The following is a 21,260-nucleotide window of genomic DNA, read 5'->3' as shown; positions in this document are numbered from 1 at the left end:
TTTCATATCCATGTGCCAGGATAAGTATGCATGTCTGCATTTCTCACTGCTTGAATATATTCTTTGAATGGCTTCAAGTTTCACATGAAAACTTTTAAACACAAGCTCTACTATTTAAATCCATTGTTTTATTTTTATCATGATATTAAAGACTGGAAGTATTTAACATTGGTCCTGGTCACCTGCCGTGTCCTGAAATCTTGTTATGTTGACTGTACATTTTTTCTGTCTTTGATTTAAAAATAAAATCCAACACAACAAACATAGTATTGAATTCTGTACAAAGCAGGATTATGAACTCTGTATGTCATGTCCTTTATTGGGCCTTTCTGTCTTTGTAAAAATAAAGCTATTGCAAGCCAGGAGGTTTCAAAGGCAGAGCCAAGCTTGAACCAAACAAGAGAGTTGGCTTGGATCTCTGCAACAAGCCTAAGCCAAGCCAATAGACCTGACTGTATTCATTTATGGACAGAAAAAATCAGAGAAGGGTATGCATCAGAAGGTTTTGTGGCAGGAAATAAGACCACAGTGTTCCTCTTTGCTTGTCTCCTTTCTAGTTGAAAATAGAGCTAAACCAGATCTTGGGTCAAGCTGTAACTGTCTTGTTCATCCTCTGTTTAAAAGCAGAACATAAAGACCACTTTTTCTCTAATTACATAGCTATAGAGGGCTATAGAGGAATAATGAAATTCCCACATATTTTTCTGCTCTCTTCACTCTGTGTTGCTGTCCAAACTTTGTCCTGCATTAACAGTTTGCCCAGATAACAAAAAGGGCCCAATTGCCGCTAATTTTTCGTGGAGGTTTTAAAATCAAACTGAAATACTTCCAAAATTACAACATTTTACTTTTATTTTAAATCTTTCATAATGTATGAATAGAAAAACTGTCTGCTGTCTAAGCCCTGGAGCAGTAAAATTCCAGTTACGAGCTTGGACTTTCAACCTCCACTTTTGAAAAGGATGAATGAGCTATGGATTATTGCTCTTTGATATGTATTTTTCTACAACAGGATTTAGCCCAAGTTCCTTTTTCCTCTTACACCTTACTACATTTAACCTTTTGTAGCAGGAACACTGTTCACTTGTGCTTAGCAGAACTTTTGTGTGGAGCTTGACCCCGTTACTTTTGGACTGCATCACACTCAAATACAAAGCAAATCAACTGAAAATTTGCTCTCACGGTGCAAAGGAAATTAGCTAAAGATCTGTGGCTTAAGGCTGTGGCTTGTATGTGTGTATAGATCACTATAAGAACTGTTTAGAGTGGTATGATCCAACATCATTCAACATTCAAACAAAATGGACATAACCACATTGCCACTACACAGTGAAAGAGAGGTCACATGTGCTACCCCAGATTCTATCAGTTTGCTTCAAGAGGAGGTTTGAAAGCTTGATTTTTAAGACAGGTTTCATTTCAGACCTTAATACTAAACAATGATCCTTTAATTTCATAAAGTGACAGGCACCCCCCACACCATTTGTGCTGAAAACTGTAATAAATTGCCCTATTGAAAAGAAGCAGGAAAGTGTTAGTGAATAAAGGTGTAGAAAAAAGTCTGAGAAACAGAGATGATTAGTTAAAGCTAAGAAGAGATATTTTGCCTCAATAGCAGCAAGACTTCCCTATCTGGGAGGATAAAAACTCTGTGAATAAGGTTGCCATTAAACATACTTGAATTTCTATATGATTAAGTAGTTGGATGACAAACAGAGAATATAGGCATCTTGTAAGTATATTGTCTAGTTATGTGGGTATACATATATGAAAATCCTTCCCTATTAAGTCTATAATTGACATTTGCATTTCTCTATTAAAAAGTTACAGTCTTCAAGGAAAGGATATAACAGGTATTGATTTCACCTGGTATTTCACCAAATATTATTGAGGAACAGATTCCCTTACAACAACAACGTGGAGGACTGTGGGACCTTAATAATCTGAGGCAGTCATATTGGCAAGATTTTGAGGTTTTGTCAGTTTTCATTATATTTACTGTTTTTCCTAAAGCTTATCTCTTTTATTCCCATAATTATGTGAGAAATTCAGGTTCCTTCTAAAAACAACCACAACGAACTTCTAGCCTTTGTGGTTGCTTGCACAGGAGAACTTGAAATATCATTCTTCAAGGATCAAAAACTAGAGAGGAGATAAAAACAACTCATGTTTGTTTTGCCTGAAATCTCATGATTTTGAAGCTCTTCTTGCTCTCTTGAGAAATTGACTAATGGGTTTTGGTGCTAAATGATGGCAAGAAAGTATATGTGTGTAAGAAAAACCTCATGTTCTCATCAGGAAGAGACTTAAAGTAGCATGAGTGGTCTTTGTTTATTTTATCAGCTGTACTGAGTTCAGAGGAAGGTTTGTATTTCTCACAAAGTTCCTGAAGGATTACCAAAGGGACTTTAATTTAAAGGCCTTCCCAGCAAAATAATAGTAAGTTTCCCAATTGTGCAAGTTATGAAGTCTTAGGTTAAAGAAATGCAAATATATATTTAGTTTTTCTGATTCTTGTTGCCTTACCAACTGATTTAGGTCACTGAAGGGGGAAAAAAAGCTAGTGTAGAGAGCTTAAATAAACAAGCAATTAAATAACATATTTCTTTTTTCTTTCTCTTCAAACGAAGAGGAAAAGTTGGATGCAAGTGAGTGGCCATGCACACACACTTCTCTGCATATGTGCACAAGTGGAAAGAGATTTAGCAAGAGCATTTGGGGGCTGTGGTTAAGACACGTACAGTGCGTTTCTTGTCCCAAGCATATTTACACATGGTCTTGATGTTCTTTCAATACTTTTGTGGAAAGAAGAAAGAAAGATGTAATTATCCAGTTAAATTATGTGTAGCTGCAGCTATTTCAATCAGTCGTCTTTGTCTAAACAAAAAAACTCTCAACATCTGGCAGCTGTGGAGCAGAGCTGGCTGCATGATACTGCAACTGGCTGTCCCAAATAGACCTTCTGACCTTTTATTCTTTCTTTTTTGCAGGACTGCCCACCAGAAGCAGGTGATTTTCGTGCCCAGCAGTGCTCCGCTCACAACGATGTCAAGTACCAGGGACAGTTTTACGAGTGGCTCCCCATCTCTAATGACCCCGACAACCCATGTTCACTCAAGTGCCAGGCCAGAGGAGCAGCTCTGGTTGTGGAGCTGGCACCAAAGGTTCTGGATGGGACCCGGTGCTACACTGAATCCCTGGACATGTGCATCAGTGGCTTGTGCCAGGTAAGGAGAGAGGCCCTACCCTAACACCTTTCTTCATGACTCCTCCCCTCACATCTCTCTCACATGCTCACTTTCTCTTCTCCTCCATATTTGTGTCATCTTAGGTTCTTAATTTTAATCGTATCTTTTCATTCTCTTAAGCTGGCTTCTGCTACCTTGTTTGGAAGAGGTGTATAATTTCAAAGGTTATTTTCTCACTTTATGGTCTTTCCTTGGGTTTTTTGTTGTGGAACATATTTTCGGTTTTCAAACTATTTTGTACAGTTAACTCCAGTAGAAGATCCCATTTTAAAGCATTGTAGGAAAATAATGTTTTAGCTTTTAATTTGTATATACAAATGCTTTCCAAGTCTACAAAATTACATTATCTTTGAGGATTATTGCTCCCTGTAAGTCACAAATTATATAGCAGTAGATGAGGGACTAAACTGGAAAATCTGCCATAGATTTGCTACAGGACTAAGCAAGCTGCCGCATCTCCTTGGGCCTCTGCTTCTGTGTTTGTTAAAGTGAGATACGAGGACTTTTTAACCCTTTATTTCACAGCACATGGAGATTTATTGATAATTCAAACAACTTATTGACAACCTAATTTGGTTTTGTATTACTTTAGTGCTTTTACTTATATATTGCTACTCTTCTGAATCTATCCACATCAGACTTCAGTCTCCTGAACCACATGTAGGCTATAGGATGATGGCGAGGAGAGCGTTTGCACCATGTCTGTTAAGTACTGAGCACATCTGAATCTCAGAAAATATTGTGTCTAGACTTGTGTTTCAGTGCCCAGCCTCCCCAAAACCTATGTGGACTCAACGTCTTGTTGGCTTTCTAGTGTATTTTCAGCCACTTTTTATGCCTTTGGAAGCTTTCCTCCATGTTTCCTTTCTCATTGATTTTTCTGTTCTGAGCCAGAAGCAGTCCTGCAGCAAATGAGACAAAGTAGTCAGTTACAGGGCTAATCTCATTTATGTTCTGCAGAAGGCATCATCTAGACCTCTTGACCTCAGCTGAGTGCACTAGTTTCTGAAAATTCCAGATTGCCTAATGAGACAGACTAATTTCAGTCTTCTTTTGTGTTTACTAGTCTTTAAAAAACTTAACCGGAGGCTCAGTAATCTGGGTGGGAAAATGATTCAAAGTATTCTGCCTGTAGTGGCCTGGAAATTAGGAGCAGTGCATTCAGGCTGTGTGTCAAGCTGACTTCTGTTTTGGTCCAATATGAAGCCTTCCCTTAGGAACAGTGCTCATAAGCATTCATTACTAAAACAAATACATTTGCATTCTCATGACATTTCTTACTTCTGGAAGACTGAAGATACCTGCACTATTACAATTATGAGGACTGATGGTATTTCTTAACTGTCTCTGTGGCTAAGGCAAGTATTTTGAAAACAGACAAGTACACTAGCACTAAAGTCCCTGGGGGATTTCAGTTAAACTAACTCCTTCCTTCAATACCCTAGAGAATAGTGTAGAATAATTTTTAATGCATGAACAAAATCTGTGTTTTTCATGCTGTTCAGCATCCAGTTTCTTCATGTACATTTTCCATGTAGTTTACAATTACTGCATCATTTTTGAGGATAGACAAAAAAATAAATTAAGATACAAATGCTCCTCCTGCATTCTTCACAGTGAATAATTTTATATCATTGGGTGTGTTAAGTTTAAAACAGCTCGAAGTATTCTTGTCACAGTGCATGTCTGCTAGCCAATCTAATCTTTCTGACAGTAGAGGTACTGTATTAGAAAGTTCATAACTACATTTGGCCTAATTGTTTACTTTAGGACAAGTGCTTTACTATCCATCACAGCAATGGCTAATACTACCTAAGCAGTCCAGAAAGTTAAACAGTATGAAATTTCTCAGAATTAATGGGGAACCTTCTTTGAAAGTGTCATTCTTCCACGGTCTCTATAAAGGACCTTTTAAAAGAATGGGAAACAGCAGTAGCACGGAAGAACAACAAGGAGAATTCTTGCTCTGTAACATATGTGTGACTAAGATTTCTTTTGTAAGCGTAGTGAAGATATGTAAATTTCAGAGGAGACAAAATATTATTTTAGAAGATATGCTTTTGTAATAGTAGCTGCAGGCTATCACTTACCTAAAATTATTAACACACTCTAAACATAACAGTCACAGGTCTCACTAGTTTGTGAGAGTTCACAATGGTCCTGGAGATTCACCAAGATTTTTGTGATGTGTCTGCCTGATTTGGGACAGTGCAGCAGACTGCTGTAACAATATGAAGATATGGTTTGTCACAACTGCAAAAAATGCAGCCTCCTGAGACTGCATTCGGTCTAAGGTCCTGAAGATTAAAAGTGGAATTACATTGGTTAACAGGTTCTTTCCAAGAATTACACTATCTCAGTGTTGAAGAGGTATATTATCTGGATTGCTCGGAACAAAACTACTGAAAGCAACTTCTAAGTTTGCCAACCTAGTGGGCTTGCATTGATCCAAGTATTATTTAACTGGGTCTTTATTACAGAGCAGTATTTGGAATTTCATAGTATGTTCTGATATTGCACTCCTAGGTATGATTTTTTTACACTGCAGGTGGCAACAAAGAAGGAACTTTTTCTAGAATCATAGAATCATTTGGTTGGAAGAGACCTTCAAGGTCATCAAGTCCAACCATAAAAGCATATATGTATATACACAAATATATATGACATATATATATTACACATATATATATATATATAAACATATAAGCATGCTTATTCAATTACACTCTGTGCAAGAATCCTGAAATAATTAAAGTGGCATTAAGGTCAGTGTATGCGTATGTAGACATAGTGGTTTTTTTTTTCCCAGTGGATCAAACAATTGTTTCAACTGTCTGAATGAACTGCAGGGCTGTTTCTTCCTATACAAGATATGGGCTAGCCTGTGCCCACAAGTTGTGCCCACAAAGTGTGCTCACAAATTGTTCCTGAGGTTATTAATGGCAGAAATCAGGAGTTAGTTGTCTTGCCTTCTGTGTGTATCAGTACTTTTTCCCGATTAAAAGGTGCTGGTTTTCACTTCTCTTGTCACATTTGTTCACAAGATGAAACATTTGGAAATTACAAGAACCCGCTCTCATATTCATCCTTTCATTTTTCATATTGTCTGGAGGTTTAGAATTATTAGTAGCTTAGTGGCATATCTATAAGTCTTTGTTTAATTACTAGTTATTGAGTTGAAGTCACCTGGCCACCTACCAGTTAAAGTCAGAAGATACTTCTGATTGTATTCAGGACAAGCAAAGCCAGCATTGTGTATAGAACAAGCCATATCCCTGAATGGTTAGACATTCTAAAAAAATATGTTTAAATTATTTTTGTTTACATAGGTAAGGTGTGTGAGAGGTTATGCAGTTGCTCATTCAGTGTTACACACACCTCATGGCATAGGGTGGTACACATGACTGTGCCAGTCCAGAAATCACACAAGCTGTGAGTGCCTTGCCTGCCCCCATATTACATAAGCATAAATGTATTTATCTTCCACTAAGAGATGGGCTATATCATGCCACTCTTCTTTGTGTAAAACACCTAAAAAAAATAACAAGAAATCATTTATGAGCTTTATTTTCTTTCTTTCTGGAGTTTTATTTTAAAATCCATAGATAACAGAACATCATTTTTTGAAAGAAAAACTCTTTTTGTAATGTCTTTTATTTCTTCTTAATTATCTTTTTCCTCCTAACCATTTTAAATTCATTTCTATACAGATATCTGTGTCATTTTAGTCCTTTTTATTATTTCTTCTTTTTTAAAGAAATACAAATTATTTCTCAGATGTAATCTTTGTATCCCAAAGGATACAGTATGCCCCATTGATAATGCAGTATAAGCAATTTGTCTCTCCTCTCCTCTCCTCTCCTCTCCTCTCCTCTCCTCTCCTCTCCTCTCCTCTCCTCTCCTCTCCTCTCCTCTCCTCTCCTCTCCTCTCCTCTCCTCTCCTCTCCTCTCCTCTCCTCTCCTCTCCTCTCCTCCCCTCCCCTCCCCTCCCCTCTCCTCCCCTCCCCTCCCCTCCCCTCCCCTCCCCTCCCCTCCGTTTCCCTTCCCCTTCCCTTTCCCCTCCCCTCCCCTCCGTTTCCCTTCCCCTTCCCTTTCCCTTCCCCTTCCCTTTCCCTTCCCCTTCCCTTTCCCTTCCCCTTCCCTTTCCCCTTCCCCCCTTCCCCCCTTCCCCCCTTCCCTTATTCTGGCAAAGAAGAACAAGATCAGTTTTTGCTTTCTAAGGTGGGCGATGAAGAATTATCAAAGGCTTCTTCTTTCTCCAGTACTAATGGCAGAATCTGCATGTTGCTGTATTTACATCAGATTTTTTTTTAAAAATAGCTATTATGGTATTTAATAAATTTGTGTCCAGAAAGGAAGATGCTGTTCAGTGTTTCCAAAAACCAGTTTGTATCAATAGCACAGCCAAATCCTCATCTGATGTAAATGAGCATTGCTTCCCTGGAGTAACATTCATGGACCAGATGTTGCAGTCTGGGCAGTCTCTTATTTACATATGTAGAATGGCCCTCCTCCTCAGCTCTCCTTTTCTCCTCGCCAGCCCAGGGTTCCCAGCTTCACAGGAACCAGGAAAGTGAAAATATGGCAGTTTCCCTGTCCACAGAGAATTGCTGCCTCCTCTCCAGTCTCACAGACATTTATTATTTTCACGTACTTTTCTTTCTGGTGTGGCTGGTTTTGTGTTTTAGGTTTTGGTTTTGTTGTTGTTGGGGTTTTTGTGTTTTGTTTTGTTTTGTTTTTTTGGTGGTCTTCTATGGTTGGTGTTTTGTTTTGGATGGTTGGTTGGTTTTTGGCCTGCAATATAAGTCACAGCAACGTTTGTAGTCTGGGGTCTCACTTTAAATGTTTTGGCCACAGCACAGAACAACAGGAGTCCTTCTCTCTGAAAAATCATTACAACCTCTACAAAGCTTACTTAATTTTCACATTGAAAGGTTAGACATAGAAAATGCACATAACCAGAACACTCCTTTTTGGCTAACTATTGAAAGTGTGCAGATACGTAAGATCTCCTGTCAAATCCTGTCCTGTATCAAAAATAGCGTGGTCAGCAGGACAAGGGAAGTGATCCTTCCCCTGTACTCTGCATTGGTGAGGCCACACCTGGAGTATTGTGTTCAGTTCTGGGCCCCTCAGTTCAGGAAAGACATTGAAGTGCTGGAGTGGGTCCAGAGAAGAGCAACACAACTGATGAAGGGACTTGAACATAAGACCTATGGGGAGAGGCTGAGAGAGCTGAGGTTGTTTAGTCTGGAGAAGAGGAGGAATAGAGGTGACCTCATCACTCTCTATAACTACCTGAAGGGAAGTCATAGCCAGGTGGGGATTGGTCTCTTCTCCCAGGCAGTCAGCAATAGGACAAGGGGACATGGGCTTAAACTCTGCCAGGGGAAATTTAGACTGGATATTAGAAAGAAATTATTTACAGAGAGAGTGGTCAGGCATTGGAACGGCCTGCTCAGGGAGGTGGTGGACTCACCGTCCCTGGAGGTTTTTAAACTGAGATTGGACGTGACACTTAGTGCCATGATCTAGTAAACGGACTGGAGTTGGACCAAGGGTTGGACTTGATGATCTCCGAGGTCTTTTCCAACCCAGTCGATTCTGTGATTCTGTGAAAGGCAAAAAGTGCAAAAAGTGTAGCCTGTCTCTGAAAGAGAGTGTAAATTTTATTGCAAAAACTTGAAAAAAAAAAAAAGTGATGCTACAATTAATGGCAATATTTAGTTGAATGGTGCCTATTAAAGAGTCAAAAACAGTCTTACTAGCCCAAGCAATTGAGGAGATGCATGTCAGGGATGTGTTAAACACTGACTGGTTTCTTATGCATGCAGGTGCATAAGACCTCTTGACTCCTTTAAATTTCTGCAAAGAATCAAGATAAAAGAGGTCTACATTTGTTTTCTGTTATTTCAGCATAAACCAGGAATAATCTTTTACAGCAGTCTCAGACTGTCCTGCTCTTGAAAAACCAACTCTGATTCTAATTGTATGAGTATTGTTATTACTACTGCTATTATTGTTATCTTTATTAAAGATCATGAAATTATTTCATATATATGGTGGAATAAAAGAATGAACCATATTATAGCCCTAATAGCATAATTAGTTCCAATGATTGAAAAGTTGATAATTTCTAATGAGGCCTTTAAGTAAGGTTGTCACTACAAAAACAGTTGTTCAGGATTGGAAAGAGCACTTTTGTTTCTTCTCCCAAAAACTTTCTCAATTTCATTCTTTCAGTTTTACAAGTTGTTAAAGAGAGGTGCATCCCAAAAATGTTTAACTTAATGTCTATTATTTATGATAGTATTAAATTGCTCTTTACAGTTCTACTACTAAATACTACTAGCCATATCTTTTAAATTTTCTGATTTATTGATTCCTAATACCTTTCTCGTGCTCAGCTGCATAGTGAATTCAAGTTAGCTGACAACAAGCTTAATTACCTGAGTTACCTTTCACAGACAATGAAAAGTACCTGTAACATAATTGGTCAGTGCATGGACACCAGCATACTGTGGACACAGGCTGAAAACTACAGAGTTAAAAAAAAAAAAACCCAACAGAAAAGATTATTTAATAGAGTGCAATAGATAGCTACAGCTTGTTTATTTTTGAAGTCAGTATTGCAATAGAATTGTAGCCAAAAAAACCTATGTTGAATTTCCAAAGCTATCATGCATCTCAAACTGAGGCAGTGAATGCAGTGAGTTAAAAATATTTTTCTAGAAGTATATTGAGGATAGTTTCATACAGCTTCTTCACAAAATAACACATATTTGTTTCAAAGATTATCAAGTACTGTTGGTTACTATTTTGATGTTATTTATTTGCTGTTCTAAATCTGTGATAGGTGAAGTAATTGATTGTTAATGGAGATTTACCTTCTGGATGGTCATATGCTGTTTTGATTGGTACAGTCTGTAGATTTAATAGGTGAAATAAGAACATACAAAAAATGTGAGAAATGGGAACAGGAGTTTGAAGCTTCCACACCTATCACTTCCTATATCCTTCTTCATAGACTTTTTTGCAGGCTTTTTTACAATAAAGATATATTTTGTTATATAATTTTCCCACTGCATACTTACCATGTTATTATGTTATATATATATAAATTTATGCATACTTCAATGGTTATGTAGGCTTGCATGCTTTTCTAATTTTTTTCACCACAGAGATTACACTGGATGGTGCATAATGTCAGAAGGATGGAAATATCTGCTCTCCTTTAGATAGACAACTATGCTATATTGCCTGTCTATCATAATTTCAGGATGCATAGTCTCTTTTCCTTCTTCAAAGTGTTGTTGCATGGATCTTTTCCTTTTTCCAACTCAGTCCAAAATACAAACAGTGACACTTAACACTGTGTTTGGTGTGTTGGTGAATGGATATTGTACTCACTGGCACAGTAAAAATGCTTGATACAGGTAAAATAAGGATTTAAAGAACATAGATTAAGTGGTCACCTCAGCAGGCTCTTGAGGGCTCATGAAACTGTCTTGAGCCATGACCATTGCTGTGGGATGCACTGGGGGCACTGCTGCAGAAATTGGCACCTGGGGCCATGGCTGTTCCTAGTCCTTCCTTAGCTTGGGACCTCATTTCTTTGCATGCCCTCTTCAGACCCTTCATCTCCACTCTGAAGGAAGGAGAAAGCCAGGACTCTTTCCTACCATCTCTGATGCCCTAGAAGAATATGGCCTGCATTTTTCCATCCTGTAATATTAAAGGCTATTCTCATCCATGCTTGTTACTAGTAACACTGGGGATCATGTGCTTATTTTGACAAGATTCCATTTTTCTACATTTTAATTTGGCATATTATCTAACTGTGGAAACTCTGAGAGACAACAGTTTCCAGGAAGAGATTTTTACCTGTGTTGCTGTTTTACATTCACACAAGAGGACTGAAAGTGCCTGTCATTTGCCCATTTGATGGCAAAGGGGAGAAATGAATGGCCTTTGTTCCATTAATTCTCTATAAACAGGCATCATTTGTGTTTCTACCAGTGTGTATTCATTTTTAGAGGCATTCAGTCCCCCATGACAGCTTCCAGTAATGATCTTTTTCTTCTGCCAAAACTGTGACAGAAGTCAGGTTAAAACAAAGGAAGGCATTGGGAGAAAAAGAAGCCTAGGTATTTACATGTTGCTGGGATTTCAGTCTCCTGTAGTTCAGCTATTTCTGGCTTCTGTTTGTAGCTGTATTTTTTTTTTTTTTCTGAGCTATAAAACACCAGAAGAAAAATGCAAAAGGTGTAATAATAGCTGTATTATTTAGGCAAGAGGGTGACTATTTTTCTTCAGACAAGTATAAAGCATTATAACAGGATCAGTTCTAAGTTGTCTTTCAGTTTAGCCCAGCCTTTTGACATGATGATTATAATGGTTTTCCAGTTTCTGATGTCTGCACCAAGCTACTGGGCCTAAATGCTCAAAATGAATCCATGGGTTTTTTTTTAAAATGTATTCAAATCTAGATAACTTATGGGGAGATAACATTTCAGAAATTACTGAATTTTTGATTTCTTATGATCATGTGCTTTTGAACTTTGTCAGCCTGAATAGCTGAACTGCTGATTGAACTCTTTGTCTAGTACTCTCCATCCTTATCTACCTCACGTTCTGTGGATAACAAATCTTAATTTTGTTTTCTTGTTGATTAATATCATTGTTCTGAGATGAAAGAAATAGCTTTTCTCCCAGCATGACATCTTTCCAGCACACAGAAAGGAGTGGGGTGGAGAACCTAATGACTCATAAGTGTGATAGCCAAATACTTAAATTGCTATCATCGTGCCAGGTAACAACATTTTTGTGGCAGAGTGGCAAGGAAATGAGGATATGTTTATTGTGTGAAAGAATCCACATTTGCATTATTAGAACTCCACTCCCCTGCACTGAGCTCTCAGCTTTCCATTTTATGGTCCAACAGAGATTGACACCACTGCAAAGACATTTTGTTCTAGTCTTTCAACAGAAACAATACCGCCTGTTACTCCCAAGTAGACAAACTGTCGACTGTGGGTATGTCTTTGACCAGCAGCACATAGAACACCTCCCTTTGCTGTGGCCGGAGGGAGGAGGAACATTGTAATTTTGGGGGCTTAGCAAAACAAAGAAATTCAAAAGAGCGGCTTGGAGACTCCTAAGGGTTCTGTTACAGTTACCATGAAGTCATCTATGTCCAAGTATTTCCTTAGCACACCTAAAAACGTGAGGTGTGTAGTGCGGCACAGAGGATTTAGTGCTGTGCCAAGATAGCAAGATGTCAGCACTGGCTGGGCAGTCTTGAGAGTTCCCACCAAACCAGATATGTGGTTCTCAACAAAGACCATTGCAAGGCTCCTAGCTATTGTGAAGATCCAGGACAGGGGGGGACAAGGGGAGCTGCAGGTATTTCAGCTAATTTCCTCTGTTATCCCAAGCATCTTCTCATACAGCTTGCATGCACTGCTCTTACACACTGAGCAACAGATTGGAATACCATATAGACTGAAGAGTTTCAGCAATAGTTTGGGGACATGCAGTCTCTCTCAAGTATTTAAACTGTGGGTGAAGTCCATTACTTGATAACTCAGATTATGTGACTGCTTAAAGCACCATAAGTCTGTGCTGGCACTGTTAGTAGCGAGACACTGCAGCTGTATCCTGGACAGAGGACCAGCTCATACCAACAAAACACACCTGTTTGAGTAGGGACACCCAACAGAGGAAAGGTCTGAGTGGGAATATCAAGCATGTCATGAAGTCACCAGAGCTGACAAAGGACAAAGTCAAATGTAGGGTGTCACAAGTGCCAGTTAAATGCTTTTATAATTTAGTGCTTCATGGTCTAGGAGAAGAGAATGGGTCCAGGGGGCAGTCTTTGTTGAATTTACTTTTGGTTTCTCAAGGATGTTTTTCTAAGGAAGCTGAAGGAGTGCTGCCTTGATGAGTTTTGACTTATAACGGCCTTTGCAATCACCTTCTATTGTATTATACCCATCTTCTACAAAACCTGGCAAATCTTTTCCCTGGAAATGCTAAGAAAGCCATCTATGCAGACAGGATGTGCCATTCTTTAGGAGAAAATCAAGCATTTCAATAATGGCCTGCTATAGAGCACTGGCTAAAAAAAAAAAAAATAAAAAAAAATAGGGTTTTTTATTCTCTTTCATCAACAAGAGCACAAGTATGAAAGAATAAAGCAGAAACTCATTCTTACTCTGGCAGAATATGGCTATGTGAACTCAAGTCCAACCAAAACCAAAGAAAAGTGTGAATGAAATGGAAAAGTGCACATGAATAATCACAAAAGCCTCTTCTTTTTGTCATCTGTTTATAAACTCTTGGAATTTAATTGTTTATGTGTTGCTCCTTACAGAATGGCAACCCTAGTTTCCATGTCATCAGAGGATGAATGAGATAGGGCTTCATTTCCACATCTGTGGGCTCTCCTGTGTTGGCCCACACAGTAAATTGGTCAGTTATGTATGACTGAACCTGAAAAATTCAGTCTTTTTTATCCTTCTAATGAAATTTGCATCTAAGGATAGGAGTTGCCATTTTCCCACATCCAGTATTTTAGTGCCTCTATAAGTCCTCATTTAGAAGTTGTAGCTTTTAAATTGATTTAATTGCTTCTTTCTAAGTCAGGTGCAGTTTCAGAATGAGGTTACATTTATTCCTTTCGCTGAGGGAAGCCTGACAAATAGGAATTTCTCTTGAGTTCATTCTGCTGCTGGGTATTTGTTTTTTGCTTCTAGAGGTTTGGCTGAATAGCTGATTCTCAATTGTGTCTGACATGCAGGTCAGGTGGAGGCACCACAGATGTCTTAGTCTAGGCTTAGAAAGAGTAATAACAGGGAACCCCTGCCAGCTGGGAATGATGGCTTTATAGGGCAGATACTAAGCAGGATCTGCCAATCAGTTCTGATGTATCAGTTGTAGATAAGACAGTAAGCAACAACAAATCGTTGAGCTCGCCAGCTACATGCTTAGTGCGTTGGAAGGTGGATGTCAGTTACTTCAGTGATCATGTTTAACAATTTGACTATTGATCAGTGACTTAAGTTTGTTTACATTGCCTGAGCAGTTGCAAGTTGTGTTTGGCTCAAGTGTCAAGCAAATACATGGATTGCACATGTCACTGGGCCTGCTGTTACAAGCTTGGTTACAAATCACCTTATCATTGTGAAAATCTTAGTGTCTTCAGTTATAGTTGCTGATTGCAGTGTGCTTGCACCTAAATTCCTTGAGACACAGGAGAATCCTGCTTGGTGCCTGGTGCTGCACAAGACTGCCTGTCACAAGATAATGTTGGCAGGCTGCGAACTGTCATCACAAGGTGTCAGTGAACGGAAGGGCAGATACCATTTCAACAGGGGTTGCGAGTACCTGTATCACAGACACTAGTCCGGTTCCAGTTTGCTATACAGCCTGGAGCTTGTTCTCTCCACAATAAATTAAAGAGTACAACAGATCTTCATCCCGACTGTAAAGCAGGATTTTGGACCCAGTTGAAACAGTGGCTCTGATCCAAAACTTTCTTCAGCTGAGCAGTGACAATCAACACAAGTCCCATATTGAGCCCCACATTAGTATCCATCTGAAGGGCAACTTTGTTTTCCTCAGATTCTCAGAACTTCTTGTGTTTGAACTGCAGACATGCCCTTTGAAAAACAGAGAGATTTATTTATAATTGGCTAGATTTGCAAGCTTGCTTTATTACATTATTTCCTGCCCAGAGTTTCTTAATACTGAATAGAAATTATTATGAAAACTTCTTACTTCAGGGCATTTCCAGGCTAGCAAGGCTGAAGCAGAACCTGTTGTTGCTGGTCCAGTTTTATTTCTGGAAAAATCTGCTAAACTGAGCCAGAGTTCAAGTCCACAAGGGGAACGCATACACACATAACATTCATGCACGCACTCAGCGAGTTAGTTCCAACTCCTGTTGTGGGACTTTTAGCCTGATGCTTTTAAACTATACATGAGCAGTTGCTCTGCTAACTTGATTTCCAAGTTTTTCCTGTAGTGTCCTGCAAAAATTGTTTTGCTTGTGTATCTCAGAATCAGGAATATCCCTATTTTTCTGTTTTGCCAGCTCACTAGCTGTCAGCAGAGTAAAAGCTGAAGCACAGGGGGGAGAATCAAACTCAGCAGGAAGTATGGGACTTCAGCATAAAATATAATATGGAATCTTTACCTCTGAGCAGAACTGTGGTATCTTGTGCCAGAAAACAGTACAGACTCGGCCAACTAGGGATTAGCTGTTATTATTCTGGCTTTCGGTTGCTAACTTTTTTTATGCTAAACCCACAAAGAGAATAAAAAATGAGCTCACTTCAGAGCTGGTAAAGAACTGGGCAGGGGGTTGGTACTCACCTGTGATTTCCTCCCTCTAGTGCTGCATGGCTGACATCTTCCATACACCGAGAGACCTCCAAAGCTCTGCATGATCTGCCTGTACTGCTATGAGGGCACATAACCACAATAGCAAAGAGCTTCATAAGAACGCCTTTAGAAATATGCAAGAACTTCATCCAAAGACTGTTGAACTTATAAGTGCATTTTCTTGATTTTAATGGGGTTTGGATTAGATTGTCAGGGAACTGAATGGAGCTGCTTCTGACATTTTGTGCGGTAACAATCTGCAGTTCAAGCCTCTGACCGCACTTCAGCAATTTGAAACTCAAAAGATTTCAGTGTGGAAAGTCTGTGCTTCATTATCCTGCTTTAAGGGAAGGAAGCTTAGCTTGTAACAGAAATGAGTATGAAAACTGCTTACTTCAGAACATTTCCAGGCACAACTTGTTGCAGTAATCCATTTTCATTCCTAATGGGAGCTTCCTTCCCAGCCCTTATGGATTGAAATAGACTTATCTCCCTAAACCCTCCAGGATATGTTAAGACTGGGACTAGAATACATCAGAAAAGGAAGTCTCCATCCCACAGAAACTTCAAAATTTCAACTTTGTTTCTAGTTTCAAACCAAGATGAGGAGATGACATTTCAAAGCTTTTCAGGGAGTGAAATATTCCCCAGACCTCTGTTTTTTTGTTACAAATCTTGTCCACCAAACCATTACTCTGAGCTGTAAATTGGAAGTACAATATCCTCATTCACTCCTTTGCCTTCCAAGCTGATCAAGCAGTATCTTCCATGGTGCTTTTTTTCATTATGAGTCCTCAAAACCAAAAAATATTTACATTGCTCCAGAATATATTGCCAAAAATTAAAGGAATTTTGGTTGAAGAACTTATAGAAGTGACTACACAGAATGCACTGAAAGTATTCCCCAGAATTTGGAACTTTTTTCAGATATAGACTTAGAAATATGTAATATTGCAGAAACTATTATTTATGCCATAATTAAAAACCAATTAAAAACCATCTAATCAGATGAGTATGCCCATAGCTCAGTGTCTCGGCAGGCTTTTCTAGCTCTGCAGTGTAAGTAAATCTACTTTTCCTGACATCTGTGTCTCTCCTGGTGTATCCTATCTTTGGCATCCCTGATAACAGCAATTTCAAAAACCTCCCTTATGAGTTTTGTTTATGTTATGAGTGAATGTTGAAAGAGACAATTCTGCCTTCCTGTTCCTTGCTAACTCTCTGCAGATTTTGGGAGGGATGGTGACATGTTTTCACCCACACTTTCATCTTTTGCAGAGTTCTCTGCAGCCTTGATGGAGAGTGAAAATAATGCTACAGAAATTACATACTGTGATCTCAACTGAGCCATACTATTTTTCTTCTGCTCATAGAGACAAAATTATTATTCTCATGAACTGTATTTTTTCAAGAGCACTTTAATATTTCCTTGTCTGATCTTTTGCTTTCGTAAGAGTCCAGCCTATATAATGTTTGCACATAAGAGCTACTAAAAAGTAACGTAAGAGGTCTGGGGTAGTGTTTTCCATGTCAAAGCACCAGTGATGCTATTGCAAACACTACCAACCTTTTCCCTGAATGTAATCACCTCCGAAAGATGGAAGAAGGATTTGCTTAGGTAGTGAAGGGAAAAGGAAAAAAAAAAAAAACAGTCAACTTCAGAACAATTTTTATTTCAGGCACTAGCTAATAACTCATAAGTGTTTTTAATGAAAATTTCATGCACATTCCCAGATATCTATTAAGACATATAACCTAGCAGAGTAAAGCAAAAAGCTGTGCAGACACCTCGGGGAGAAACAGGAAATTTATTTAATTTCATCGAAGTTTCTAATAGCATAAAATTATCTGAGAGACTGCCAAATTCAGGAAGATTAAAACACATTTTGTACATAAGTTTTGGAGTTCATAAGAGGTCTCATTTTGCTCATACTTCCATTTGAAATACAGCATTTCAGCAAAATAATTATTTTTATGCTATATACTGGCAATGGCTGTCAATCTCAAAAAGAGCAATGACCCTCAAGATAATTTTCTTTCCCACTGAGATTTTCCAGCTCTACAAGTTATGACCCAGCTCCAAATTGCTCAATTTATAAATTAACTTTAACCAGACTACAGCCCATGGCAATGTGTGAGCTGATAATTCATAAAGTTAAAAAGGCTTTAAAAAAGTAAAGGCAGGTTTCGAAATGGATTGCCTCATACCTGGATTTAAGATTCAGTCCTTTTCACATCCAGGCAGTTCACGTTTTACTTTCAAAATAGGGAAAGGCATGCAGATTTTGATGCGACTGTAGACTGAATCATTGTGTGAATATAAAATATAAGCAGAAATGGAAGAGAATTTTGGCCTCTGATATCTGTGCTCCTCAGCAAGATCCTTGTCACTGTAGGCACCAGTGAGCTGTTAGATGCTTGAAGGAAATTAATCTGTTTGGTAGGTACATCATACAGATTTCAGATCCTGTAAGTAATTTTTTTCACATTTCGTTTATGCAGAGACATGTATGAAAGTTAAAGCAAACCAGTCTATGTAAATCAAAGGTGCTTCAGCTCCTGTAGGGATATTCTTCTTCAGAGAAAAATAGACTCAAATCTTACATGGTATCACTGATACAATTTACTTATCTGTATTTGAAAGCTCTGTATGGAACAGTCACAGTCAAGATAATCTTAGCTTTGCTTCAGCTGTCTGTTATTTGTCATGGTGTTTCTAATGTGATAAAAAGTCTTTTGCAGTCTGGTATGACTAGATTTTAAAGGGAAATGTATCATTTGTGCTTGACTGTCACTCCATTAGCCCTCATTAATTCCCCTGGAGACATCATAATACAATGCAGAAGCATAGGAGACTGATCCAGTTCTGCCTCAGTAGAAGTGGGTAAAGTCAAAGCAATTTGATATAGCTTTATTTAAGCCTGAATCTAAACCTGTAATGTTTTAAATTAAATTAATTATCCTATTGATATGACAGATAATCAAGGAAACTGCTATTGTGCTACTAGTAAAACAACCATGTTAGAAATGCAAATTGAATTGCTAAAAGTAAATACTGGATATTAATCAAAATCTGCATTTTCACAGGCAAATAAAGAGAACATGTTAAACCTGGAAGTACATCTCACTCTAGCAGAGATCTGCTATTCTGCACATGCAGATTTGCACAAATAAGGAGTGTTAGTCTGAATATGTAGGTGGGCAAGTTGCACATGGATTTTTATGAGCCTGGATGATAAGTACCCTGTTTGCTCTTATTGGTTTCTAGGACCCAGCTCTCTGATTTAACTGAAACTCACAGATGCAAGAAAATTTAAAGCTGAAACAAGTACTTCGTTAAAAAATCCCTGTGTTTATATATACTCTGTTTGTCTAAGAGTTGTAGTACAAACTCTTTGAAGTAGAGTTTATATACAATTATTTTTTTCACTGCTTACTTTGCACGCCAGAATGCTAAAAGGCCTTTCATTTTCCTAGTATGTATAAAGATAATTATAACACTGTGTGGACTTGCTTAATTTCTTGGATTGTAATTATTTATGTGCAAAATTCATAACTTGGATGCAGAATTCAAAGTTCAAACAAAAGGCCTACATTAGCACTCTGCTAAATAAATTTATATTTCATTAATTTAATTTTAAATGTATTTAATTATAAATGTATATTTGATTCTCCTGGGAGCTATATTTTTTTGCAAACTGAGAAGCCTATTTTATCTATTCAGGTTTTAAAATTTTGAACCAGAAATTTTGCACATAAGCATAAAGCCAGTTGCAGAGCAGGTAATTGCATTTCTGAATCTCAGTTCTTTTTGTTTTAACCATTTCCTTCTTCTTTATCAGATCTTTAACAATGTCTGAACACAGTCATTGATAGTGTAGAATGGGGTTATTGTCAAATATAATTAAATCACATGGTTTTCCTAACTGCATAGCAGGTAAAATGTCACTAAAATCTCAGCCATGTTACTATTTATCTGTGCTGTTCTTTTATCTATCTGTCTCCTTCTTATCTGTCTTCTTATCTATTTCAGGCTTTTTCTTTGTGAAACTGTAAGTGTAATTACTGATAAGACTCTGACCAAGAAATGTTCACAATGCCCTAAAAAAAAAAACAGCCTTCAACAATACTCTTTTCTTTCTCTGCACTGCAAAAGCCATTGAGTACTAACCTGCTCACCATCTCATGTCTGAATTCCGTTCAAACTCCCAGCCAGATTTGCTCAGCCTCTTTCATTGCTAAGGTACCTTATGGCCCTCTAGAGATGCTGAGAGAGAAATTTGACAGTAATTAGTTGCAGAAATGGATTGAGCAGTCAGTCAGTAGGTGCTCATGTTGAACTGCACATCTTTCTTTCTTGCCAGATCGTTGGCTGTGACCGCCAGCTGGGAAGCACAGTCAAGGAGGATAACTGTGGGGTCTGCAATGGTGATGGGTCTACCTGCCGGCTGGTTCGAGGCCAGTATAAGTCCCAGCTCTCAGCAAATAAACGTAAGCTGTCCCTTATGGTAAAGTGCCATCTTCCCCTCTTAGTGAAATACACATTCCTTGCAAGCTAGATTCCACCCCATCCTTTATCAAGCAGTTGAATTGTTGTGGTCAATCTGGTTGTCCCCACAGTTCCTTCCCTCTTGGGTTAAATAAGGCTTGCTCAGACTATAGCTCTGGCTGTGGGGGTAGACAGACGGTGGTAGAAAGGTGTCATCAGTGTATTCTCCATCTCAGCTAGCCAGTTGCTTGGGAGGAGCAGGAGAATTAGAAGAGCTGGGTCTGCCCACAGTGGTTGTGTCTAGGCAGAGAACTCAGTCCACACTGGTTTGAACAGAGAGGTTCATGCAGTGGGGATCCTGGGGGTCATGGTGGTGCCAGCCTGGCACAACATTCCATGTTGGACCATGTCTGCCTGCATGCTGAGTATGACAGCTCAGTCCTGAGGTGAACTGAGGGGCCTTAGCTGTCAGGAGGTGCCTACATGGATGGGTACCAACAGACGTACACACCACACTGACAGGCTTTCCCACACGCTGCCTGAGCCAGCTTCAATGCTATCATGAAGTAACATTAGTGTGCCCCAGTGACAGGGTTAGTTTATCCTGGGCCCCAGGCAGGCTTTTCAGCCTGATCACAGCACCATAGATGGAGCTATAAAAGTTTGGGGATGAGAGATAGAGCATGTCTGGTCAGTTTGAAGGAAGGGTAAAAAGATAGATGTACTTTCATGCCTAGATATAAACACATAGCCATGTGCATTAGCCTGCAAACCTGCCTCCAGTTCTACTCAGTGGCATTAGAGTTTAATAAAACCAGCTCTACCATTTATCGAGTGCTGAACAGCACGTGACTTAAAAGATTCAAATAGCTTCATAGTATGTGCTGAAGACCATGCCTGTACATTTGTGGATTCCTGTATAGATAGCATTCAGTTCCTGTCAGGAGCAGAGGGAAGTGTTTCTTACAGAAGTTTCTCTCTGTCAGAGGATAGGTGCTTGGGTATGGAGCAGAGCACACGGAGCAGCAGTAAGCACAGTGCAACTTCTGTGTCTGCTGACTGGGAGGGACAGAGGGAGAGAAGGAAGGAGAGGAGGGAAAGAAGGAGGGAAGGAGGGAGGGAAGGAAGGAAGAAAG

The 21,260-nt window shown here is 38.9% G+C and overlaps 1 protein-coding gene across 1 annotated transcript in view; it reads left to right on the top strand.

Annotated features, from left to right (window-relative positions):
- Positions 1-21,260, top strand: part of ADAMTSL1 (ADAMTS like 1) — a gene marked incomplete at both ends in the record, with an annotated part of 188,679 nt that overhangs the window by 37,893 nt on the left and 129,526 nt on the right. The window contains 2 exons of the mRNA XM_080362499.1: positions 2,991-3,227; positions 20,000-20,126. Of these exons, the coding sequence (XP_080218625.1) occupies positions 2,991-3,227; positions 20,000-20,126 (364 nt within the window). The remainder of the gene's footprint in view (positions 1-2,990; positions 3,228-19,999; positions 20,127-21,260) is intronic.

The sequence above is a fragment of the Nesoenas mayeri genome (assembly GCF_963082525.1).
Source record: "Nesoenas mayeri genome assembly, chromosome: Z".
Classification (NCBI taxonomy): domain Eukaryota; kingdom Metazoa; phylum Chordata; class Aves; order Columbiformes; family Columbidae; genus Nesoenas; species Nesoenas mayeri.
Note: the sequence above shows the minus strand (reverse complement) of the source record. Positions and strands in the feature narration are given on the sequence as shown.